Below are 27,121 nucleotides of genomic sequence, written 5' to 3'. Positions count from 1 at the left end.
GTAAGTATAACAGACAAATTTTATTGCTGAGCCCATCATAATGGTTTCGTTCCCCTCCACCCCCCCCAAAAAATTACTCAGTAATTTCTAAACTGATTGAAATAACCATGTATGACAAGCAATAGCGAGAGTATTCCCAGCAAAAATAAAGAGCTTTGACTTTTTCTAATGTAAAGTTTTTTAAAGTGCCAAAGCTGTCTGAACCAGCTTGTTTCATCTTTACAATTACATTAAAAATGTAACGAAAAACTTAACAAAATATATGGCAATTTACTTACAGCTCATAATACAAAAGCTATCAGTCATTAACAAGGTGCAGCATGTGAGTAAAAGCTACTAGGTAGAAGAAAAGCAGATGCAAGATATCCTTTGATATTCATTAAGGCTCACTCTCTATTTTCCAGATAGAAAGATTAAAACAAAACTGATGTTTCTTACAGCTGCAGAGAAAGAGCGACAGAAGATGAATCAAAGAATGAGAACATCATCTGCCACTGATATCCTTGATATCCTTGTCTCTAAATGGGAGAGACATGGATTTGATGGATGGACCACTCGGTGGGTAAGGAATTGGCTGGATGGCCGCACTCAGAGTTGCTGTCAACAGCTCAATGTCCAGGTGGAGATCAGTAACGAGTGGTGTTCCTCAGGGGTCAGTATTGGGACCAGTACTGGTTAACATTGTTGGAACTAGGTGATCTTTAAGGACCCTTCCAACCCAAACCATTCTGTGATTCTACGACTCCATGAAAATTAACAAAGTAAAATACATCTGTAAGTTAATCACAGCACTCAGAACAACCAAGAGCCCAACCAATCGAGTGTGAAGTTTCAGAACTAGGCAAAGGGTTTTTGTTTTTCCACCACAACCAGAACAGGGAAGTACTGCTCCACTTCTCACCAGGAACTCAGCATACCATGAAAATAAGTCTCCTTCATCAAGGAAGACATTCTATGCTTGAAAAGACTTTTCTTCCAAGTCAGAAATCATTTAAAACTATTACCAGGAAAACACACTATGAAATTGATTCCCATCCCCAGAACCTATTTATCTAACCAAGGCTTCTAAGGTTCTCACAAATAACATCAACTACCCTTATGATGGAAATAAATAGCAACTGAAAGTTAAAATGAGATTTCTGAACCCAAGACTAAGGATGTTTAAATATATATATATATATATATATATATATATATATATATGTATTCTATGTCTTCATATTCAAAACATTCATAGATCCAGAGTTTGGCTTAAATAATGAGCCCAGCCCTAAGTCAGAGTTCTGTAGTTGCCGTATCTTCACAAAACACCTTAGATGCAGAAAAACAGATCGGTAAGTTTCTAGCCAGCAACAAACATCTGTGAAGATGTCTTTCAAGTGGGGAAAGAAGAAGAAAACACTGCTGATATTCCTCAGATCAGCAACTGTGTCTTTCAAGTAATTCTGAAAGACTCACATCAAGGAAAAACAGAATATGTATGCTAAATCTGAAAGCTAGCACCTTTTATAATCTGAACAGCCATTCTGGAAAGCTCCACCACACTTCTAAAAAAAAAAATGTTTTACTAAAACTCCAAGAGAAGCAGAAGCTCCAGCATGTAGGAATCCATTGTCTGCCTCATCTCCAGTTCCTCAACTTAACCCCAATTCTGATAGCCTAAATTCACACAGCTCATCACAGAACAGATGAATTGGTTTCACTGCAGATGTCAAACCCATTCACAGCTAGGATTCACTGAGCTTAGCATCTGAATTACTAACGCAGGTTACATGGGAAACACAAGGTAATACAATGGAAAGACCCAAGCACAATACTCACAAAATAATTTACAAAAATATGAATTTGACCAAGATAGCCAAGGAGATGTCTGAAAATGCCACCTGCACCATCTTTGACCCCTTTCAAAAATAACAGTTATCAATAGTAGAATGATACATGGTCTACACAATGTTCTGCCAAATACCTTGCAAAACTGTTTTAAAAATTACTGTACCTTTGTTAACATTCTTCTGAATACCATTTTTTCCTTTATTTTTTATTCCTTTATATTTATTTTTCTAAAGCAACCCGTTCCTCTATTTTCATTCTTGCAGTGCTATGTTTTCTACTATTCTCTTTTCTATTCTTTGTGCCCTCTTAATCAAAACCATCTAACAATCTGTATTTCTTCTTCTATCTCCATTCTTTATCAGTTACAAACTCTCTCTATCTGACCTAGTTCAACTGATAGCAAAATGAATAGTCATTTTCAAGGTACAGCTATATTCATTTTCAGCCTGTTAGCCAAGGAAATGAGGGTTCTGTGACCTGGTCTTATTTTTCTGTCTATTTGTCAGTCTCCTGATAGCCACTTTGCAGCCAAATGCAAGTCTTAATGACTAAAGATAAAGTCTTAGAGTTCCTGCAAGCTTGGTAAAAATCAGTCTCTCTGGGTAAGGGAGATCACTACCGCTACTAAACTGGCACCCCGATAAAAGAAAAGCTGCACTTAGCACCAACTTTCCCACTGATTTTTCAGCAACCAATAGGCACCAACAAACTTTACCCCTGCTTTTTTTCTAGCCAGCCATTAGAAAGGAGCTGAGCATCCTAATGGGGTAAGTGGGGAATAAGGAATGGCAGAAGGTAGGAAATATGGTACATAAATCTGTAACAAAACAGGCATCAATACTTATGCAATAATTTCCATTCTTTATGATAATGTTATCCAAAGCAAAGAAGGAAATCCAGTTCTATACATTCACAGCATTGCATGGAAAGAGGACTGATGGGAAGGCCAAATCCAAAGTCCATTAAACATATCTTAGAGAATTGATTTTTTTTTCTTCAGGCTTCCATTTCATGGAACTTTTCTACTTTTTTTTTTCCTTAATTCATTAAGGCAATTACTGTTCAGTAATCTGAAGCAATTTTAAAATTCAAATTTCTATTAAAATACCATAACATGCAAAACAATATTTTCTATTTAAAAGAAACAACTCTGGTGCTTCTACTACAGCTTGATCTTTTTGATGCTTCTTGCTCAATCCAGTAACTTGGATTTAACTTATTTTTCCCAGAGGAGTGATTATAGCCACAATGCTTTGAATAGAGGTAAAACATTACCTCTCAATAATATTTTTTTTATATATCTCCGAGCATATCACTGAAAGAAGTGTGGCTCTCAAATTTGTCAACTGAGCAAGACTACATAGGTTAAGACTATAAGAGCCTATATAAGACTATTGGCTCTTCCCTGCAAATGGTGGCATCCTCACTGAATTCTGCCAAGACCTTTGAGCCAAATGTCTCCAGGGAAGCAGGATTCATTCTTGGAGCAGAATAATTAGCAAAGCTGTAGGTGTTCTCTCCATATTGCTGCGTTGAACATTTGCATTTTCTTACAGAGTTAATAAGAAAACCACTGTAGCAAAGCCTTTCTTAAAGATGGCATAAATGTTCCCAAGTCCCTTTGACAGAAGTTCATGAATTACTGCTCCATAACTAAATCTGTGCTCTCTGATACTGTTTTGGAAAAAAGCTTTTTATGTGCAAATTTATCACAGTTTCTAGATTTCTCAGGTATGGCCCCTGCATAATATGAAATCGCTTAAGAGAGCTACTGTTGCTTAGACTTTGTGGAAAGGGAAATTGGTAAAGCAGGTACTGAACAGCTAGCATGGTGAATTGAGAAAAACAACACTAGTTTGATGGACCATATAGTTATATTGTAATAACTTGAAGAAAATTAGACGATCTAAGTTTTTAAAAGCTACTTGAAGCCCACAGCTTGCATTTATATTAGATGACACAGGAAAAAGGTCATATTAGTACATATTTTATTAATAGTAAGACCATGACACAAAGAAATCCAGTAACTTGCCAAATCCTAAGTTTGTGTCAGAAAGGACTTGTGACTAAGGCACTTGACTAACACAAATCAATCTCTTCCTCTATAGCCTTGCATTTTTAATGACATTTAGTTACAAAAGCTTTGAGTCTCTCAACGTATATAATTTTAGTTTGTTCAAAATGTTTTCTGTATTTAAAGACCATCATTTTGGCATCACCACTACATATTTCATTTCTTTAGAAGCTTGCAGATGTACACAAGATTCACAGTATTTTAAGAACGCACATTGTGAAAGCTTCAACACTTCACCACAACCATTTTCTCACTCAGTACTTTGCTGAATAATCAGTTTACTCAGCTATATTGGTTCTGACATTAATTTAGGTGATAATGAAATAAAGATGAAAATAATAAGGAATACAGGAGAGAGACTCAAAGGAATGTGAGTCTTGACTTCTACTTTACAGTGAGCTTTACTTTCATCTTTCCCAAATACTAAACAAAAAAAATTTGATATCTTATTATAGTGCATTACAAATACAGGTCAGAAAGCTACTTAACACTATGATGCTTTAAGAAAAACAAAGTTACAATCATTTAAAAGAATTAACAGTGGTTGAAGTAACAAAAAATAAAGTATGTACATAAATTTATCTTTTGCAATAAGCAAATCCCAACATGATACTAAGAAAGCGTCAGAAATGACAAAGATTCCATATATTATCTGTTCAATTAATTTCCTGAAATAAATTTCAATTACCAAGTAATTACCCTTAGAAAATCTCTACATTTTGCAGCATTTCATTAGTGCAAACAAATGTAATTAAATAATGAAGTTCTTTAAAGTTCAACTGCAAAAAACTAAATCATCATGACTAAACAATCATCAAAACTAAACAATCATGGGGATGCTCTTCAAATCTGGACTTACACATACCCTTTAACACATACATTAACCACTTTATATCCATTTTTATTTTTCAGTAGAAAGAATAATTTACACATGACTAGATAGATTACTTTGATAGATTTATTTTCTTTCATTGGAAAATAAAATTAAGACTATACAAACACAAACTGCCAACAGTATTTTTAAGATCTCAAATCACATTTCCCTCTAGTCAATCCATTATTTAAAACACAATTAAGCTCTAAGCCAAAAAAAAAAAAAAAAGATAGTATAAAGAGATTTCTCTAGAGTCAACAAAACACTGTAGCTGGTAATTAGAAATTGTTTCCACAGGCTTTTTAAAGAGCAACACTTAGTGCCATGGTATTTCAAATAGTTCAACACTAACAAACGGAAAGCTAAAAGACAAGCCTTCCCTGCTTAATCCACCAAACATATTAAAAAAGAAGTTGAAAAAATAATATCTCAGCTTCTGCTTTTAGTGTTAAAATAATAAACTGTCTTACTGGTAAATAGAAAGCCACTTACTCAGCCACTTACTCTTTAAATTCATAATGGATTCCCATTTGCAACAAAGCCACTTAAGCCCCTTACCTTCCATTTGCAATAAAGTCCTTTTCCTTAAGGAAGTTTGCAATCTTTCAAACACAGCACTCTTGTGAACTTTAGAGTCTAGGTGACATGTCAGTAAGCACACCACAGATGTCAGAGATGATAGTATAGCATAGATTAGCACTTTGCGGTAGCATTTGACCACATGCCAAAAGAGTGGTTTTACAGTTTTGTCATTAGTAGACCAAATAACTTAATAAAAAGGCCTTTTTTTTTTTTTTTTTTAAACACAGGATGGAGTAATCATAGTGCACACTTCCAGCAAGAGCATTATATATGCCATAACCGAGTGGTAATAAATTATTCTTTACTGTTTTTCTCAACCAGAAAGTTTAGCATTTTCTGTAAACAACTTTAAACTGCAAGACCTTAACCAACGTACTATTGAAACTCTTGGCACGCTGCACTGATGGTCTAAGCAACGTGACTGCCATTCAGACTGTGCATTGTTTAGTCAAGTGCCTCAAACATGGTTCACGTGGTACAAAAGCTCAATCACACAATCTCAAAATGACATCATTGTAAGTATTTTGTAACACTAACACTCTTCTCTCTTGATGAATTTAGGCCAAATGAATGAATCCCCTACTTAACACCTGGTTTTAAAAAGCAATAAAGATTATTCTAGTGCTTAACATGGCTATGCTTAGATTGCATCAGATTAAGATGTTCCAGTACTTCACTAATTCAGTCTCCCACTGCTTTTTCTTCTTATACATTATCTTTCATATTCTATCATACTCAAAAAGTAGAGAAAGTGACCTGGACTAATTCCTCCTGAAGATTTTGTTGCAATTATATTTTATAAATAAAATATATATATATTTTTAAAACAAACTAAATTTGCAAAACAACCAGATAACACGGGAAGTGTGCTTTTTTTGTTCACAAGCTAGAATCTTGATTCATGGCAAAAGCATGTACACAGGTAATCACACTGGTAAAGAGGTAGGGAAGGAAGAAGAGTCTCAATGAGGGAATGCAGGAAATGTATTTTGTACTAACATTTACCAAAAGCAAAGGGCACCTGTTCTCACCCTCCATGCCTAGCAGTGTGGTGACATTCACTAGGCAATAAGTAAAATCCCAACACTTCCAGAAGAACAGCTAGACAATTCTTGGTAAAGGCATAAGACTGCTATTCACATCAGGGGATACGAAACAAAATTGTGATGACATCCTAGCACTGCTTATTGAATGTCCTCCATTTTCTCAGATGCTACTGGTCCGTCTTGCATATCCTACCACTACAGTCCTACTTCTTTCCTTCTCCTCAAATTCAATGACAGATGCCATAGATCAGAATATTTCCTTTCATTTTGCTCCTTTTGGTCCAGCATTCATAGCTTTAGCTAGATAGTAATTCAGGTACAAGGGCTAGAAATTAATATAACACATCCTTGAAAATGGATAAGTGAAAGAAAAGAGCAACAAGAGCAATAACAGATGTTGCAACAGCAATTCCTCCTGCTGTATGTGTTTGGAAGAGATGGAAGGAACTGCAGGAATCAAAGACCATTATTCTCAATTGTTATATTTTTCAGTGCCTAGGAAAATTAAAAGGAACAAGAGCAAAGCTTTCCTCTTTTTAGGCCAAGAAAAGAGAATATACCAGGTGCCAATAACGAACAGGTGCACAGATCTTCAGAGATATTAAATGGGTGTTGGTACAGTAGCTGAGCATCTTCTGAAAGATGAAAATCTGATCTGGCAAACAACCATACAGAGAATGGTGATGGGACCACAGCATCACTAATCAACATCACTGATCAGCTGCTTTATCTACTTCCTTCAATTTAAAGCAACAGCAACCTTATCCCAAAATATTTAAGACAGTAAATAGAAAAAGATGAAAATTATTAAGTATATATATGTTCAAGTACTCTTTAATATAAGAATAAAATACTATTTTAAACCTTACCCACCTTAAATCACAATTAACAATAAAGTAAATTATACCAAATCATCTTGTTTCCAACAATATCACAGAAACTCATGGTCCGTTTCAGAGAAGATTTCTCTGTTACCTGCCCAGGGAGTTGAAATCTAAGAACTAAATTTAAATAAACTAGTTGATCATCACGTTTGCAAAGAATCATCAAGAGTGATCCTCCAAGCAATTCATTTTTGCTCTTTGGACACAACTCATTATGACTGGAAGGGGCAAGACAACACGCAGCTCAGGCAGCAGATTAGACCATGCTTTGAGGTATGGATAAATAATTTTAGCAGATGTAAAGCCCCAAAGCAATCCCCTCAAAAAAAGCAAACAAACAAAAAAAACAGACAAAGATTGACACCAAGCATGTGGAAACCTCAGCAATTCAAGTCTGGCCAATTTACATGAAACTACATTTTTTATAGGACTTTAGACAGTTAAGTATAGAGAGAGCTACTACATTCACTTTAATTAAAAACCGTATATTCACTTTAATTAAAAATATATATGCAATTCAGCTGGGAGCAAAATTTCAAGCAGAAAAGATTAAGCCCTTAAGGTAAGAAGTGTCTTGAAATTCTGTCTGTCCTGTAAAAGGATATTCTGAACAAGAGGCACCTTCTGGGTTCTGTAGGGTTAGTTATATATCACAGCTGAATTCAAATCATACACAAAGGGAAAAAAAATTGCTCAGCTGCTCTGCTGGAATGTGATACCAAACACAGAAGGCATAATTCATGTTTCTGATTTATGTATTTATATTGCCATAAAAGCAGAAGTCTTCAGGAAGCTGAAATATACTTATCACTTTAAGGTAGTTTAACAAATACTCAAAAAACACACATCAAATGAAACAATTCCTGAATACTAGTAGCAACAAGTTTAAATATAAAAAAAAAAAATGTTCCAAACACAGAGCTAGAAAAAACTTCAGCTGGATTTATCTCAGCAAAAAAAGATATTTCTAGACCCATCTTTTCCATGTGTAGTCCACTAAATAGTCATGCAGTAACTGAAATTCATACACCTCATTCTACAACACTTTTCATGACCAGACAGTTCTTTTGTTTTTATAAATTCACATGCAAAATTCAATTGTACACCAAAGCCCATGCAAATTCTGTCCTACTCCAACATATTATTGGGTGAAATATTATAACATAGATTTCAGGACAATGAGGGTTACATGCAAAGGAAGAAGCAAACCACGAGGCTTTCAGATTAGTTCAGTCCCCATCTGTATAAAAGTAGCAACAAAAAGCTTACTAACATACCCAAGAAGTCAAACATTTCAACATAGTAAAGGTCTTAATGTCTGTCAGAGCCTTCAAAAGATCCATAACAAGACAACAGGAAAACACAAGAGACAGTGATTGTTTTCTGTCATAATGTGAAAGTTTGGTAGCCAAACATTCAGGATTTGATGCATTAATTCAGTTCACCAGATTTGCAGGGGACAATAGTCAAACAAGCTAAAAGAATTACAAAAGACTACAGAGATTTTAGTAATACTTCATAGCAGCTTAAAAGAAAAAGCTGCTGTGGAATATATTGAGACAGAGCATAGATTTTCTTGAGTATATATGACAACAGGTACATTAAATGGGCATTTTACAGAGACCTGAACTGCTCTTCCCTACTGACAAGCCGACTTACAATAGTGTGAAATGTTCATTAAAACATGCCTTAAGACTTGGGGAATTTTACTAGTAGTAGTGACTTAGTAGAAAAGTTACTGTAAAATAGATTTTATTTAGAATAAACCCTCTGATTTTGATGGGTGTTGTTGAGCGGCACACCAAAATTGAAAGCAGTCCATAAGCGCAGGCTCTTCAGCACAAAACAAAGACAGGAGAGAAGGTAAAAGGTTTCTCCAGTCTCACATAAGCAGCAGTGGAAAATGGAATGGTGTAATGAAAACTAAGTGTAATCAATACATCTATCTGATCAGCATTTAGTCTGTCATCCTACCAGATACAACTCTAAGAACTTTGTTAAATATCTTGATGATTAAATATCTTAATGAAAAACAAAGATCTTGTTATAAAATCAGACTATTTACATTTGGAAATCTCTGCAGTCTATCTAGTACAATTACAAACAGTTCAGATTGCCTTCACAGAAAGCTAATGAATACTGGCTGTTGAAAGAAAAATACTTAACAGTAAGCCAAATATAATGCATTATGCTATTACACAACAGTTTGGTAAAAAGCAGACTAAATCTTGATATCATAAACATCAAAGTTAACTTAAAAGCTACAAAAGTATTGCAGAAATACTTAACACTAAAATCTCTGGGGTAAAGCTTAACAACGCACACAGAGTAAGAACGTCTGAATCCTGAAAAAGCTAGTTTAGAAAAAGTAGCTGGCTCAACTAAGTGATAATAACAGGATAAATAGCTGCAGACATTTAAAGGAAGGCGATACTGTAGCGAAGTAATAATTATCTCCATGGAAGAATGATTCATATATTATTACCACTGTGGAACTTCATCCCAACTTCCATTAGAATTCAATCAGCAGCAGTTACAATGGAAAAAAAAATAAAAAATAAAAACACACATTGGAGCTATAAAATACCTTCTAGCCATAGACTAAGCACCACTACTCATTTACTTGCATAAGTGCCTTTAAGTTTGAAGCCCATAACATCGAATGTGGGCAAAAGGGAAAATATTTTATGACGAATTCATAGACCATATTATTAACACAATGTTCAATGTTAACAGAAACAACATGCAAATGCCTCTTCCCTATTTAATGAAGGTGGTTTATTGTGGTTTGTTTTTAAACAATCCTTCTGTATTTATAATCTGTATATATATATTCCTTCTGTAGCTAGCACTTGTCAATACATATGTGAAAGTGAATTCAAAGGACTGAGAGCTACTTTTAAACTGGAAGGGAGAAAGGAGAAGGCAGAATTATATATACAAATGCCTCAGCTTTGAGGTACCTGCCCAAAACAGTGACTACAAGTTTTCCATTCAAAGTTTTCTTGAAATATAGAAGAGCAAAAGATGTGAATAATTACTTTATAAAATGGTTCTATATATTCTCATAACTCAGAGATGACTACTTGCAAGCATGGTTCCAGAGCTCTGCTTCTTCAAGCCAACCAATAGCCCATGGCATGCTCTAAAAATCTGAAACTACAAGACCAAAAGACCCAAGTTTCTCATGGAAACAGTGACAGAGTTAACTGTCATCATGTAAGTAGTATAATTTTAATCACTTTTTATAGGTATGAGCATCTACTTAGTAAGAAATCCAAAGAGCAACAAGTAAAATGGCAAGAGATCAAGAACGGACAGCCAAGAAACATAAATCTGATCCCAGGATACCTGCATTGCAATTGTACAGTTCAATGCCCGGAGCATGCAGTTAAAGAATAAAGAAAAACACATCAAGCTTGCTGATTTTGATTTTCCTTTATTCACAATCCAATTAGATGAAGTAAACTTAAAGGAATGGGAAGAAAAAGCTGGTAGACCACTAGGTCTGACAGGACATACTGCCTATTAAATATAGGACACCGAGTATCTACTGCTTATAATTATTCATTCACTTTGATGACAATGGCCAACAAAAATGCTACCTGTGCATTAAGGAGAAGGCTCTAATGCACACCGTAGAAAACCGCTCTCATCAAATACTGTTGATGGAAAACATGCACAGTGATTTGCCCTAATCCACTCTGTGGTGCTGTGTTATCTGCTAGCTCCCACTCCTGCTCCTTTTTCTTCCACTCAGATTTGCTCTTGCCAGCGAGTGCAGATGGTTTCCAGACTGCTGAGCATTTATGTTGACCTGTTGGGAGGTCTGCAAAGCCTCTTCAAGAAAAGAGCAAAGCAACCCAAGTGCACAGATGAACATACGCCCCTTCACTTTTCTGTATTAAACTGTATTACATTATATTGATTCTTTAAATCAAGTTCACAGTTGCTATCACTGATAATGTCAATGTATAAACTACGTTTCTGCAAAGACACCCATATTTTCCTGCAAAATGCACGAAGTCATATCCCAGTTACGCAAGCTCACACTAACCCACAGGCCTTTAAAACTGTAATTCAGTTTATAGAGCCTTCATTACTAAGTCATAAAGGAACAATTTGCAGCCTTTCTTTGCATTACAGGAGGAACTGTTCAGAAACAGGATGACTAATTAAGTAATAAATGCAAATCTTCATCAATATACATGGCAAATACTTGCCTTCTAAATAATACATAAGAAAAAAAAGCCCATTTGTGAGTTTTCTCTTACAAAAGTGAAATCTACTGAACAATTTGATTGTAATTAATTTAAAGTGTAAATAGCATGCTTGATTCAATATAGGATGAATAAAATAGAATAACATGTACAGTCCTTTAGGAGTACTTAATCCTGAGCTACATTTCCCACTTCCAATAGCACAGGCTTTTCAATACAAAATAATAATACAGCCACCAAATTTTACCCCCCAGTGTGACCAGGGAAGCACTGGGAGGTGTGCTATTGGCTTTTTAATCAGTACCACACCATCCAACAGTTCAGAGACAGGAAAATCCACACAGTCTAATCTCCCCAACCCTTCAAAGCAAATCTGTTAAGCATAATGAAGGAGAAAAAAAAAATCATCTGAAAGCATAATTTCTGGAAGGAAGAAAAGCATCTTTAAACAGTTTTGTAGGTTAAAAAGAAACAATTTTTAATAAATATTAGATATACAACTCATATTTCAGTTTCTGGAACAGCACCCTTCATGACAGATTGCTATGCTTATACGAATGCAGCTGATCAGTCAAGTAGTAGATCATTACCAATCTGTATGGTAATCAACATCTTTGCTGTGGCTGCACTAAACGTGGAAGTCTGCAGGCACCTGCACCAGCTGGGGAGTCACAGAGCATGGTCAAGGCAGAGGTTTGGTTATCTGCCTCCTATGTTGGGAAGCACATTAGTTTTGTGTGTTTGCATTTCCAGTTGAATGTATAAAGGGGAGAGATCACTCCTGATCCCAGCTCCTTTGTACATGAAGTAAGACATCAAAATAAGATGCTGATGTTAGAATAAGCACAGGAAATGCATCCTTCTCTCTCTCAAAAAAAGCAACCCACTCGAAGGAGAACTAACTGTTCTCTTTCAATCATAACCACTGTATCACTCATATGCCAGCCTTGGGATATAAAGCAAGACCTTTAGTCAGAAATCAGTGAAGATTTTCAGAACAAACAGGAATCTTACCAAATTTTTCACTGAACCTTGAAATTACATAGTGTTTTGAGAACGTATATATAGACAAGGGGATCGGTAATTTAAAGACAGTTTTCACTGTTAACATTTCCTAAATAAGCAGCAAAGGTAGCGCATACACTTTAAAGAAGCCTGTTTACAGTTGCAAGAGTTCAGAGAATGTTACAAGCATGCTTAAAATCTGCTAACACTGAACTCACAGCCCTGAGGACAAACACTTGTGAGCTACTCAGCTCTTCACCTAGAGATGGTGATAAAGGCACAAGTTCCAGAGGGGCAAGACCTGGATTCAATGCCTTATCAGTTCCCAACCTACCGTCTCCCTGAGGTGTGACCTTATTAATAAACGATAGCATAAAACAGGGGGATCAGCTTGCTCACATTCTAGTGATGTTATTCCCCTTAATTGCACAGAATTAGCACATGGTCAGAGAAAGCAAGAGGGAATGTGACAATTCCTGTAAGGAGGGCACCATAAAAAAGAAAAGGTCCTGGGTTCTTGTCTTCAACTTCAGGATACTGTGCTTTATTAAAAGTCTCTACAGTGCAAAGACACCAAAATTTATCTGATAGACTCAACTAGTGACACTTTCACCATGATCTGAATCTCTTGAGAAGCTAAATCCATGCTTATGGAATCATGACATCCACACTAGCTCAAACTTAATCATAAAACTAGAAATTAAAAGCAATATATTTAAAAACATTTTTGTCATCACCAAAAGAAAATAAGAAGTCAGTATCTTCAAAAAAGATTCTCTGGAAAAAAAACACTTCATAAAATTCAGAAAAATATCACTTCAGAAATCAGTTTTCTAAGCACATGAACACCTAGATAGGAAGTTCAGAAGAGATCTTACATCAACCTTTCATAGTACTGAACATATCAAACAACATATCCACAGCAATCATCATTTCAACTGTTTGAAATTTGTTCAAAATGACAATTCCTGATTAAATATAGACAACTAAGGAATATACTATATTTTATGCAGTTTGATTTTTCCTTTTTTACCTGTCTGAACTCCTGTAAAAGCAACAGAGTAACTCAAGAGACTTAGAATTATTTCCTGCATCTTTTTTTTAGTTTTCAACATTCAAAATGAATTACTTCTCTTGATCCAGACCAAGAATGCCTATTCTTTAAGAATGCTAGGGAATCTTGGAACAGGTTTGATAAATTTTCAGGGGCAAGGAACTCCATCCTTTTCCTACAAGTAAAGAAGCACCTCACATTTTACAAGAAGCTTTCCCAAGTTAAACAGCAATGAAGCCTACATAAAGAAATTGAATCTATATGAATGTATACATAGACACACACACACACAGATTCTTTGTTTCTGTTCTAGCAAAAAGATTCCTGATAATTTTAAACAGGGAAACTCCCTGATTCCTTTGTCACCCGGCCAAACAATGACTGGGATTTATCTCATCTGACTTTACACTACACACCAATCAGGACTCCCTTAATTTTTTTTATTTTTTTTTCTAACCCAAGAAATTTCTAGAGGCCACTATTTCAACCTACAATGGGCTGAAGAAACAGCTGAGATGAATGACCCTCAGGAGATATCCATCCTCCAGAATAATTCATGAGCTAGTGTCACTAGCTCAAATTTTAATACCCTTATCTCCTCCTCATGCAGATGACAAATGGTAACCTATTTCAAAGCTGAACATAATATCAGAATCTTGAAAAATTCTTCGCAAATTCTTATTTATGTTTCACCATATTTATTATCCACATTTATTTTATTTACGTCTCACTCAGAGCCATACACTCGTAAACACACTGACAGGAGCGGTGCAAAGTCAAAGCAGCTGCTTAACTTGGCTAAAAAGAGGACTCTGGTGGCAGTAGTTAAGTATAACTTCTCAAAGTTCTATGGAATATGTATTTTGATGACAACTTTATATATAAAAAAGTATCTATAGAAAGCAGAATAGGCAGTTATATTTGCAGTGAAAATTGACACATTACTGCTCATCTCCAAAGCAGTAACCGTGTCAGTCCACTTCATCTTCACAGCCTACACCACCCTTGTCAAATCAGTCTTAATGTTGCATATATTTTCAGTTAAGTAAAGTAGTTCATTTTTAAATAGCTGCATTGAAAATTTCAGTGTTAAAGTTATCTTATTACTGCAGATAGTAAAAATTAATAAGTTAAGGTTGAGGCCTGCTCATTCCCTGAGACCCACCATGAAGGCACCTGGATTTTTTTAAAAAAAATTACACAGATATGGAAAATTCAGTGAAATATTTCCTTGTGATTATAAAAATGTAACATTACTTGAGTAAGTATAAGAATAAAATAAACCTGCAGATTAAAACACATCAGATAGGCAAATGCATACGACTTGATAAAATTCAGTTCTTTTATTACAGCTTAATGACTTTAACCCACAGGCAACACGTCCTTTAAAAGTCTGTGCCAAACTTCTGGCACATGATTAGGAACAAGAAGATAGCCTACAAGAAGTCAGATAAGGCTTCCTGCCTTCTAGAAAGAGCCAACAGACAGAAGAATCGTGATAATGTAGAGAATTGGAACGGACATGTTAAGGTCAGTATGAACGAAATGTGAGTGGAAGTGTATGTGCGCAGGAATTGAAAGCAGCAGCAGAACAAGGACTAAAAACAGCCTGTACTGAGAACAAAGGACACCACTCCCAGCAGTAAAACAGAGGGATGTGTGAGTAAAACACAGTCCTTCCTGCTCTCTGATAAGACCACAGCACAGACCGCTCATCGACAGAAGACCCTGCATCCCAGCACCAGCAGAACAGCAGAAAGGCTGCAGCTTATCACATACACCACCCTTATCTCCTTCTCCTGTCAGGTGCAAAGGAAAGACATATCTAACACATGTAATGTAATGAAAAACATAAAAACTGCTTAAGATTGCGGAGGCTGACATAAGTAAGACTCTGAGGCAAAGTGCTGCCCTATCACAACAGATATTGCTTATTGGTTGGGACTGCTGTAAAACCAATCCCATTACCTATTAAAATCCCGCACACAGACCCATGGACAGCCAAGGACTCTCTGGTATGGTCACCTTTTCTATCACACTCTCTTGGTCCCTGATGATGGAATCTCAGGAAGAGAATAAGTGAAGTACAGCAAGTCCTGTTGCTGACTCTGAAAGCCACTGCCATTTTCATCAACTGCATCAAGAAGTTCCTCTTGGTTCCTCTTGGCTTCAGGTTACAGCAAGCAGCTACAACTATCATTTCCATCTTTCTACTTATGTTAGAAATTATAGAATCATAGAACCATTAAGGTTGGAAAAGACCTCCAAGATCATCTGGTCCAACCACCCACCTGACACCAGTATCACCCACCAAAACATGTCCCTTAAGCACCACGTCCAACCTTTCCTTAAACACCCCCAGGGATGGTGACTTCACCACCTCCCTGGGCAACCCGTCCCAATGCCTGACTGCTCTTTCTGAGAAGAAATGTCTCCTCAGTTTCCAACCTAAACCTCCCCAGCACAACTTGAGGCCATTCCCTCTAGTCCTATCACTAGTAATCTGCGAGAAGAGGCCGACCCCCAGCTCCCCACACCTTCCTTTCAGGCAGTTGTAGAGAGCAATAAGGCTCATCTTCTCCAGATGAAACAACCCCAGTTCCCTCAGCCGCTCCTCACAGGACTTGTGCTTCCAGGCCCTTCACCAGCTTCATAGCCCTTCTCTGGGCTCACTCCAGGGCCTCGATGTCCTTCTTGTAGTGAGGGGTCCAAAGCTGAACACAGCTACTCGAGGTGTGGCCTCACCAGAGCAGAGTACAGGGTGACAATCACCTCCCTGCTCCTGCTGGCTACACTATTCCTGATACAAGCCAGGATGCTGTTGGCCTCCCCGGCCACCTGCACACACTGCCGGCTCATGTTCAGGTGAGCATCGACCAACACCCCCAGATCCTTTTCCTCTATACAGCTTTCGAGCCACTCTGCCCCAAGCCTGTAGAGCTGCATAGGGTTGTTGTGGCCAAAGTGCAAGTCCTGGCACTTAGCCGTGTTGAACCTCATCCCATTGGACTCTGCCCATTGACCCAACATGACCAGGTCCCTCTGCAGGGCCTTCCTACCCTCTGGCAGATTGACACTTCCCCCCAGCTTAGTGTCATCTACAAACTTACTACTTAAGGTGCACTCAATTTCATAAATAGAAGTCATCAATAAAGATATTAAAGAGGATGGGCCCCAACACCGACCCCTGGGGAACACCACTGGTGACCAGTCACCAGCTGGATTTCACTCCTTTCACCACAACATTCTGGGCCCAGCCATCCAGCCAGTTTTTAACCCAGCAAAGAGTGTGCCTGTCCAAGCCATGGGCTGCCAGCTTCTCCAGGAGAATCCTGTGGAAGACTGTGTCAAAGGCATCGCTCAAGTCTAGGTAGACTACGTCAACAGCCTTTCTCTCATTCACCAGGTGGGTCACCCAGTCATAGAAGGAGATGAGGTTGGTCAGGCAGGACTTGTCTTTCATGAACCCATGCTGACTGGGCCTGATCCCCAGGGTGTCCCGCACATGCTCTGTGACTGCACTCAAGATGACCTGTTCCATCACCTTTCCTGGCACCAAGATCAGGTTGATAGGCCTGTAGCTCCGCAGTTCCTCCTTACGACCCTTCTTACAGATGGCCATCACATTAGCAAGTCTCCAGTCATCTGGGACCTCTCCAGATGACCATGACCACTGATAGGTGATGGAAAGTGGCCCAGCAATCACATCTGCCAACTCCCTCAGCACCCTCAGGTAGATCCCATCTGGCCCCATGGACTTGTGACAGTCCAGGTGGGGTAGCAGGTCTCTAACTGTTTCCACCTGAATTGTGGGGGGTTTCTTCTGCTCCCCATCCCAGACATCAAGGTAGGGAGGGTGAGTACCCCAAGGTGCTGATCCGACTATTAAAGACTGTTGTAAATAAGGCATTGAGAATCTCAGCCTTTTCCTTAACCATAGTAGTCATGTTCCCTACCGCATCCAGTAAAGGGCGGAGATTCTCCTTGGCCCTTCTCTTGCTGTTAATACATTTGTAAAAACATTTTTGTCCTCTTTAACCTACCTTAAAAGCTGCTTAGGATACAAGTGCTGCATAGTATCAACTGCAAACTACTGATTATTTCCAGTTCAACAGAACAGACAAGATCTATAGAAAAAGATAATTTAACATTTCTCCCACCAGACTGGGCAGCCCGCATACATACTAATGTCAAAGCAACACTAAAAACATTTACTATTTGACATTTATTATAATAAATATATGAACTGCATAGCCAATGTTCACTATACTTCTCTAGAAATAATTCTCTTTTAATTCTTAATTAAAAAAAAAAAAAAAAAAAAACAATTAATAGATCTAAAGCAACAGGTCTATCTGTTCCATCTTTTTATTTATACCACAATTGCTTTCAGAGATGTTCAGGATTGAACATCTGAAAATCTTCAGAGAATATCTATTTTTAAAGTTCAGATTTGCAAAATATTGTACAAATACAGCTCCACATTTCCTGTGCACATCTGCATTTCTTTCCTCATTGCATTTCCATGCAGATCCAATCCAATGAAACAGACTTAACTGTTCTTTCAGATAGATACTTTGTCTTCATTGCATGACAGCTCTAATCTTTAAAGAAGAGGGGAAAAAATACCTAAAATTTTGATTAATTTTAGTTGTCCAGAAACTCTTATAAAGGATTTAGGAGAAATAATTGAAATAATGCAAAAAATTACCAGTTACTGCCAAAGTTCATATTGATTCATGTCTTCATATTGATGGCTACAGCTCAACGCATTTCATTTTTTACAGATAGAAAGTACATCCAAGTAACATGAAGTACATCAGAAACAATGAAAACACTTCAACTGAAGATCAAACTTACATAAATCAATACAAAAATTTAGACCGTAAAAAAAAATAAAATACAAAGTCATAATTATTTGCATTTAAATTGTTGTTAACAGTAGTTTTTTGTTTTGTTTCAAAATTAACATTCATCATTTTCTTACCTTGCAAACAGTCTCTGTATCCCAGGGTAAGATGGTCCTCAGATCAATAACTTCACAGGACACACCAAGCTTTTCTTGAGCCATTGCTGCCACTTCTTTGATCACATGTACCTGAAAAAGCAACTTATTATCACCAAGCTAACATTTAAGTTCTTTTTAAGATGTTCTAAATTAACACATATGGAATATATACAGTGATTTAACATATTACCTGCATGTTTAGCAGAAAGCTTTTTATTTAGTAATGCAATAGGCACCCATCTACAAGAAGGGCTGGAAGGTTGACCTGGGAAACTATAGGCCTGTTAGTTTGACCTCAGTGCCAGGGAAGCTCATGGAGCAGATTATCTTGAGTGTCATCACGTGGCACTTGAAGGGCAACCAGGCGATCAGGCCCAGTCAGCATGGGTTTATGAAAGGCAGGTCCTGCTTGACGAACCTGATCTCCTTCTATGACCAAGTGACGCGCTTGGTGGATGAGGAAAAGGCTGTGGATGTGCTCTACCTTGACTTCAGTAAGGCTTTTGACACCATTTCCCACAGCATTCTCCTCAAGAAACTGGCTGCTCTTGGCTTGGACTGGCATACGCTTCGTTGGGTTAGAAACTGGCTGGGTAGCTGGGCCCAAAGAGTTCTGGTGAATGGACTCAAATCCAGTTGGAGGCCGGTCACTAGTGGAGTCCCCCAGGGCTCAGTACTGGGGCCAGTCCTCTTTAATACCTTTAGCGATGATCTGGATGAGGGGATCGAGTGCACCCTCAGTAAGTTTGCAGACGACACCAAGTTAGGTGCGTGTGTCGATCTGCTCGAGGGTAGGAAGGCTCTGCAGGAGGATCTGGACAGACTGGACCGATGGGCTGAGGCCAGCTGTATGAGGTTCAACAAGGCCAAGTGCCGGGTCCTGCACCTGGGGCGCAACAACCCCAAGCAGAGCTACAGGCTGGGAGATGAGTGGTTGGAAAGCTGCCTGGCAGAGAAGGACCTGGGAATACTGGTTGATAGGCAGCTGAATATGAGCCAGCAGTGTGCTCAGGTGGCCAAGAAGGCCAACAGCATCCTGGCTTGTATAAGAAGCAGTGTGGCCAGCAGGACTAGGGAAGTGATTGTCCCCCTGTACTCAGCTCTGGTGAGGCCGCACCTCGAGTACTGTGTTCAGTTTTGGGCCCCTTGCTACAAGAAGGACATGGAGGTGCTCGAGAGAGTCCAGAGAAGGGCAACGAGGCTGGTGAGGGGTCTGAAGAACAAGTCTTACAAGGAGCGGCTGAGGGAGCTGGGGTTGTTTAATTTGGAGAAGATGAGGCTCAGGGGCGACCTTATCGCTCTCTATAGGTACCTTAAAGGAGGTTGTAGAGAGGTGGGGGTTGGTCTATTCTCCCATGTGCCTGGTGACAGGACGAGGGGGAATGGGCTAAAGTTGCACCAGGGGAGGTTTAGGTTGGATATTAGGAAGAACTTCTTTACTGAAAGGGTCGTTAGGCATTGGAATAGGCTGCCCAGGGAAGTGGTTGAATCGCCATCCCTGGAGGTCTTTAAAAGATGTTTAGATGTAGAGCTTAGTGATATGGTTTAGTGGAGGACTTGTTAGTGTTAGGTCTGAGGTTGGACTCAGTGATCTTGGAGGTCTCTTCCAACCTAGATGATTCTGTCATTCTGTGATACTCAGTTCAATATTCTAATTTACTACTTACATTATTTGCAGTATTTTAGCACTACTTCATTAAAAAAAAAAAAAAAAAACTTCAATGAAGGATCACTGAAAACAAAACTGTTACTTTCTAGAAAAGTATTTCAGTCAACAGTATCAGACCTTACTATTTTATAGTTGTAGTCTGATTGGGTTTTAGGATAAGCTTTTCTGAGAACTACAACTACAAAATCCAAATATCAGAATGATGTATTTTAACACAGCAGTCACATGAAATCCTGCAAAAAGCATTACATACAAAAATAGTCCTAGTAACTGCATTTACTACCATCTACTGAAAGTGCAATAGATTACCAAATGATCATCTCCTTTCAAAAGCATTATCTTATGAACAGTTAGGAAAGATAGCAAACACCACATAAATAAAAATTACCCATAAATATCTAGTCCTGACCCCCTATCGACAAAGCGTACCGGCACTAATATGACCATACGACCACTCACTGGTCTTCCAACACAATTTAATACCAACATTCCAAATGTCACATTATCTAATTATTATAATTAACATTTCACCACAACAAAAAATAATTCCCTTCTAGCAGGAGGTTTGCACTGAATTAGGATACAAATCATTCACTATCCACCAGCCAAGGGGTCTATTTAGCAGCACATGTATGAGCTTCTTAAAATAGATGTAAAACAGCCCATGCCTATTAGCATCCTTTTCATAAAGTATGTTATAACATGAACAAAAAAGCAAGCAACACTGTATGCATTTAAAATTGTTATATATATGATGTTATACAACTTTTTTTTTTTAAAGCAAAATGCTTTGTAAGCATTGAAACAAGCACAAGCGAGCAAATGCTCCAGCACTAAACATAAGCACCCTGATAACAGCTCAGATTATCCTCCAGAAATATCTAATTGAGAAGTATTTGCTTGTAAGAAGCTAAAACAGAGTTTCCTGATATGACATTATCAATAGATTCTGATATTGTCCTTATTGTCAGAGGGTTGGAACGCTTCCTAACACAGGTTTGGACTGAGGCAGCTGAGCTCCCTCGAGCAACTGCTAGGCCCAGTTCAGTGGTGGGAAGCCAAGGACCATCCCCGACGAGCAGTTTGGATGAGGTCACCTTGATCTGGAAGGCAACAGCATTTAACAATATGGACATGGCGAGATGGTGTCAGCTGCCTGGGGATCAAAGGGCAGCATTAAATTTCACATGGAATAAAAATCTATTGTAAAACAAGCTGATTAAGGATTTAAACATGAATCTACATGACACAAATATGAACACCAAAGGACTATTTGGGGCACTTAGGGACATGGTTTAGTGGGTAATATTGGTGGTTGGGGGATGGTTGGACCAGATGATCTTGGAGGTCTTTTCTAACCTTAATGATTCTATGATTTTAAAGATAAATCACAATACAAGTATTATAACAGTAAAAAGAATTAGCCTGCAGTGCTTTGGTTTAGACTTGTAATACATCAGTGACTGTACAAGGTTTGCGATTTTTCAACCTGACCCATGGGAAGGATGTTTTTGCCGTTTCTACGATACATAAGCGAAAATGTTTACCTAGTTCACAGGGGATAAGGATTAGTTAATGACCGTAAAACACAGGGCACAACTGGAGAGGAACTAAAAGCCTTTACTGCCCTCCATTAGTACCACTCAGGAAAGCAAGCATAAGGTAACCCCGCCAGAGCAGCAGCTGCCAAACAACTACTTAGCATGCAAGAATCATATAAGAAGTAACCACTGTGTGTGTGCAATGACTTTCTGCTTATTGAAAATGAGCTCTGGATTTGTTGGACCTACTGCATATGTGGCAATCAAGTTCCAAGTTTATGCACAGAGCCTACAAACACCCTCAGCACAAACTTACTGAACATATTTGATCTGCACAAGTCTGACACGTCCAAAACATGCTGGATTTTCTGTTTATGGGATAAGCATCTGTATAGAGGTATGCTCAACAGTTGTATAAACCAGCACAATACACACCTTCCATGTGATGTACATGCTCATACTTCTACCCAACAATTCCTGAATAGAGGCAGGAGCACTAAGTAGCATTCCCCCATGCTGCATTATTTGGCCACAGACATGGTTTGGTCAGATCCTAAATTTGGATTAGGGCTGCACATCTGTCCTATTACCATTCACATCAAAAGAACTGCCTGTCTAAATGCTTGGCTTATATTTTGCAAGCTCCAAAGCACATCGTATTTTGAAAGTACGTCATTCTGAACCTTCTCCATTCTACTGGGTAAACTCAGGACATTACTCTAATATCCATAGATAGCTTTCAAGCCATTACTTAAGTGACCTTCAAAGCGTAACATCTTTATGGTTATTTATCATTACAGTTTTGGGGACTATGATGAACACTAAGATTTCATCCAAATGGAGCATGAAAAATGAGCATGTACTTTCAAAAGAGAGCAAGGATAAAAGTAGAAACTGGTTTCTGCTAGAGAAATAAACACAAGTAAAGATATTGAAGGAGTCTATAATTTAATACCAGTGCAAAGTATCAAAGATTAGTAGAAATAACCACAGATATAAAGGAGTTTCCCTGTCCTCTGACTACTCGATCCATCACAGAAAATCAATGAAGACTACAGATTTCAAAGAAAGAGCAAAAAACAAAAAGACAACCCCACAGATTAACGCTATCGTGATATATAGTGTTATAACACTCCCTCCTCTACCAGCTTCCCAGACATAAATAAGCCAGGAAAATAGCCATTTTCTAAATTACAGGTTAAAGACAATAAAAAGATTTTTCTGGTAGTTCCAAAGTTGACTAAAATTTGTTTTCTACAATTCTTGAACAAGAATGTGTATTTTGTTGTTTTGTTGTTTTTGTTGTTTGTTTTGCTTTTTTTTTGTTTTCTCTCTTTTTTTAAACTTTTTTCCAATATTTGCACATCTTAATTGGAGCGGGGGGAGGTGAATCATATTCTTGAACAGCTTTGAAAATGATCTGTCAGAATCAAAACTACCCCTATTATTATTAAAAATTTGAAATTACCTAAATTTTCTTCTTTTTTTTTTTTTGTAACTCTATGCATGAAGGCAACCCCAGACTGATTGCGCTACTTTTTAAATCTTGCAGTAAAAATCCATGCTTTCTTCCAGCATACTACTTTCAATTGTCCTTTCCCAGTCATATCCCTCAGTCATATCCCACTGCCACATTCTTAAACATGTAACTTGCATAATTGTAGATAAATCATTAACCTGCAGTAGAGGTAACTCTTCCATATTTCCAGAGTCACCTTCAACCAAAAATGAGTAAAAACTCACTCATTAAAAAGCAGGTTTCATGTAAGTAGAAACAAAGGGAATCATTTATTCAAGCATATAGCAATGGAAGATGCACATAGTTTATTGTCTGGCACCTGAGTCCGAATACAACACTGTTTAAACAGCCCCAAACCCTTCAACTAAGCTTTGGTGGATGACAAATAGCTCGGAGGAACCTTACTGACCTGAGTGCCCCAAGCAACCATTGTCACATCACTGCCCTGCTGTAGCACCTCAGCTTGAGACAGTGGAATGTTGTAGGGCTCCACGGGAACTTGTTCCACTGAATAAATAAAAGCAAAGGGAAAAAAATAAGCATTAGATTCCTTTACTATTCAGTATTATGCCATAGAAACATACACTATTTTTTAAATAGTAATACCATTTAAAACAGTAGACCAAAATCACATTATTATCTCTTATTTCAAATGTTTAGCTGTAATTAAAAATATTTTTATTTATATTGTACACTTGAAAGCATTCAGTGTAATGTTTCACTTACCTTGTGTAGTACACCAAAAAGATACACAGATACACTACTGTAGTAATAAATCCAGCTGTTTCCCAAGTCAAAGATATTAGCATCAGATTTGCAGATGGACACTGCTATAATTGATTAAAATCCCAAACACGGACTGCAGTTGATGAAGTGAAACAAGCATCAGAGCCTTGAAATCATACTTTAATACTCAGACGACAAAAAAAATTTGTCTGCTCTCCTGATATTACCAAGAGTGACGCTCCACAGTTTCATGTTAAAGTGGTAGAAAAAACAATTTTTAGAACCTACACAAAGACTGACACCGGGAACTTGTGATTATAGCAGTTTTAAGTGACTCAAATATTTTTGTTTTGAAGAAAATGTTATTAGTTGACCAAAAATATATCACAATTAGAGTAACTAGAAAACAACTAGGCATCATGCCTTTCCTGACCACTACTGAAGGTGGTTCCACTCAACTTAAGATCCATTTAGTAGTTGTCAGATGGAAATATCTTAGGTCAGTTTTTAGTATTTAGAATCAATGATGACCTAAGTCGCTTCTTGAAGTTATGATAAAGAATCCTACTGAGCGACTCCAGCAGGAAAAATTAAGCATCTTGTATTTTCCCTAATTGGTATAGCAGATCCAATACAAGTAAAATGACTTCAGTTCTTTCCTGGCTTACATATTAGGACATAAGTTTTTAATAAATCAAGTGGTGAATAGTTTTCTAAATTACAATTACAGCATTTATTATTTTTTCTCCAGAGATGGCAAACACGCACTACAAATGTCACAGAATCACAGGATGGTTGAGGTAGGAAGCAAGTTCCGGGGTTCACTTAGTCCAAGCTCTCTGCTCACAGCAAGGTCACTGAGAACCAGTTGCTCATGGCCATGGCCAGTCAGGTTTTCAGTATTTCCATGGTTAGAAGACTCCACAACCTCTCTTGGCAACCTGTTCCTATGTTTTACCCTGAGTAAAACGTGTTTTTTTTTTTTTTCTTATGTTTACATTAGAGATATCTCACTTTACCTGAACAGGCACGGAGCAAGCATAGATATTAATTAAACCATTATTACTAATAACAGAATAGGAACCTTCTTCCATGTAATTCATAATGTTTCCATTCAGCCAAGAAAAAAAATCAATTTTAAACAGTGGTTTTTAACATAGCACAAAAATCACACGTATTTGCTGACAATTATTCTGAACGTATTAAATGATCTATGCCTTCCTATAACAATTCCTTTGAATAACAAATGGGGAGAAGAATCTGTAGTGGGGAAAGACAGACGGGAAAGGCACAGCCAGCCCTTGCTCACTGCACATCACTGGTCAACAGCAAAGCAGACCAGGCTGCTCCAGATTTTGCACGGCATAAAACCCTCAGGCAAAAAACAGGCAAGATTTTGAAATATAATGAAACCAATTTCATAACATAACTGTCTTTTTCATGGGATTGTCACAAAACCTGGAGAACAAGAACCCTATAAAGATACCACAGGACCTTCACGTGGAAACCCAGGCAACTGACACGAATATGAAGGTCTGGAAGGGAGCTGGATGCACCAGTAGAAGACCTGGAATGTGCAAGTCATACAAAAAGAGCTCCTTCTCTGTGTAATGGTTTTATCCATTTAGGGAAATTAAATGTAACATACAATTACAAAAATTAACTAATTTCTTATTATAGCTAAACCATTCTGAAAAAAAAATCCTTTCAATGAGCTCAGCTCGTGCCTTTACAAAACTCCTCCCTCCACTAAAAGCGATGAAAAATAGCACTGAAATTATTCTGTGCATTTTCTTCCCTACTAATTAACCAAAACACAATGATGTCTGTATACAAAGCAGCCTACTCATCTATTATTGAACATAAAAATATTTTAAATCAAATATTTAAAAAGCAGATTTCAAATAAAGCAAATAACAAAGTTGTAATCAGAGAAAGAGGGCCATCACTAGTTAATTTTAAGAGGCTGCACCATCTGTTGCTCCCTCTAAAAGAGCAGTCTGAACAGCAGAAGGAAAACATGTGTTCTCTCATCTTACCTGTCTTGTCTCTATAACAACCACCGATGCAAGTCATATTTATTTCTACACCACCAATGTCATATATAGTACAATTAAATGAAACTGAAAAGGTCAAAAAACATCAGAGTAGGTTCTCCACAAGATGTCTAAACCTGATAATGTCAAGGTGACTCATCTTCTCCTTTGGTTCGTAATGATTATGTGCTCTTGACACTGCACAGGTTGTTAACTACTTTTTATAAATCAAAGCCTCCTTTTTCTTTTTTTAATCCAGGTATTTTCTTCGCATCTCTGACATTTAGGGAGATGTCACCATGGCACTTCCAGTAACATTATAATCTCACAATTTAACCAGCAACAGAATTCTCCCAGTATGTGTACTTTTGTATTTAACTCTGGACTTTTTCTCAGAAAGGCTCACATCTCCTTGCTGCTTTCTAAATTTATACAAGACACATGAATATACGCAAAAGCTTCTGATGACTGCTGTAAGGATACGTGGAAGGACACCCTTAAAGTGTCTCTGGATAAGGACCTTTGCACTGCAAAAGGACGTGGCTTCCCCTCTTTTCTTGTTCTAAGTGCGAATACCCACAGACATAAATCTGGCCAACGAAGGATAAGGGAGGCAGCCACAGGAACCAAGGCTGCCCAGCCATTTACTGATAAGGCTATGGAGAATGGGGCAATGTTTATTTCTGTGTGTCTGATGGAGGACCTTGTTCAATAGGATGATACAGAAATGGGGGAAGCCATAAGCAAAATACACAGAGACTCAAACTTTAACAGATCAGAAACTAAGCTGGTCAGCCACACCAACTGCTGGGCTACCAAGAAATTACAAACAGACTGGGAGCTTGCAAGCCTGAAGGCCCAGGACATTGGAGCAGGGTGGGTGGAACTCTGCCAGCTGGGGAGGGAATGTGCACAGGAAGGGGACTGGGGAGGAACAAGGGGGGACTAAACAGAAAGGAATATAACAGGGGCCAGATATGTGTAAAACAGGTGAGCGGGCAAGACACTGGGCCAGGGACAGGAGCCAGACAGGGGCTGCAGGTGCCCCTG

At 37.9% G+C, this 27,121-nt stretch overlaps 1 protein-coding gene across 1 annotated transcript in view; it reads right to left on the bottom strand.

Moving 5' to 3' along the window:
- The window catches only part of BCKDHB (branched chain keto acid dehydrogenase E1 subunit beta), a 124,926-nt gene that overhangs the window by 66,512 nt on the left and 31,293 nt on the right, over positions 1–27,121 (bottom strand). Inside the window, exons 7-8 of the mRNA XM_035559541.2 lie at positions 23,719–23,816; positions 18,560–18,670 (exon numbers count right to left, since the gene is read on the bottom strand). Of these exons, the coding sequence (XP_035415434.1) occupies positions 18,560–18,670; positions 23,719–23,816 (209 nt within the window). The remainder of the gene's footprint in view (positions 1–18,559; positions 18,671–23,718; positions 23,817–27,121) is intronic.

Source organism: Cygnus atratus, chromosome 3, assembly GCF_013377495.2.
Source record: "Cygnus atratus isolate AKBS03 ecotype Queensland, Australia chromosome 3, CAtr_DNAZoo_HiC_assembly, whole genome shotgun sequence".
Taxonomy (NCBI): Eukaryota; Metazoa; Chordata; class Aves; order Anseriformes; family Anatidae; genus Cygnus; species Cygnus atratus.
The sequence above is the reverse complement of the archived record's forward strand: the minus strand, read 5'-3'. Positions and strand labels throughout refer to the sequence as shown.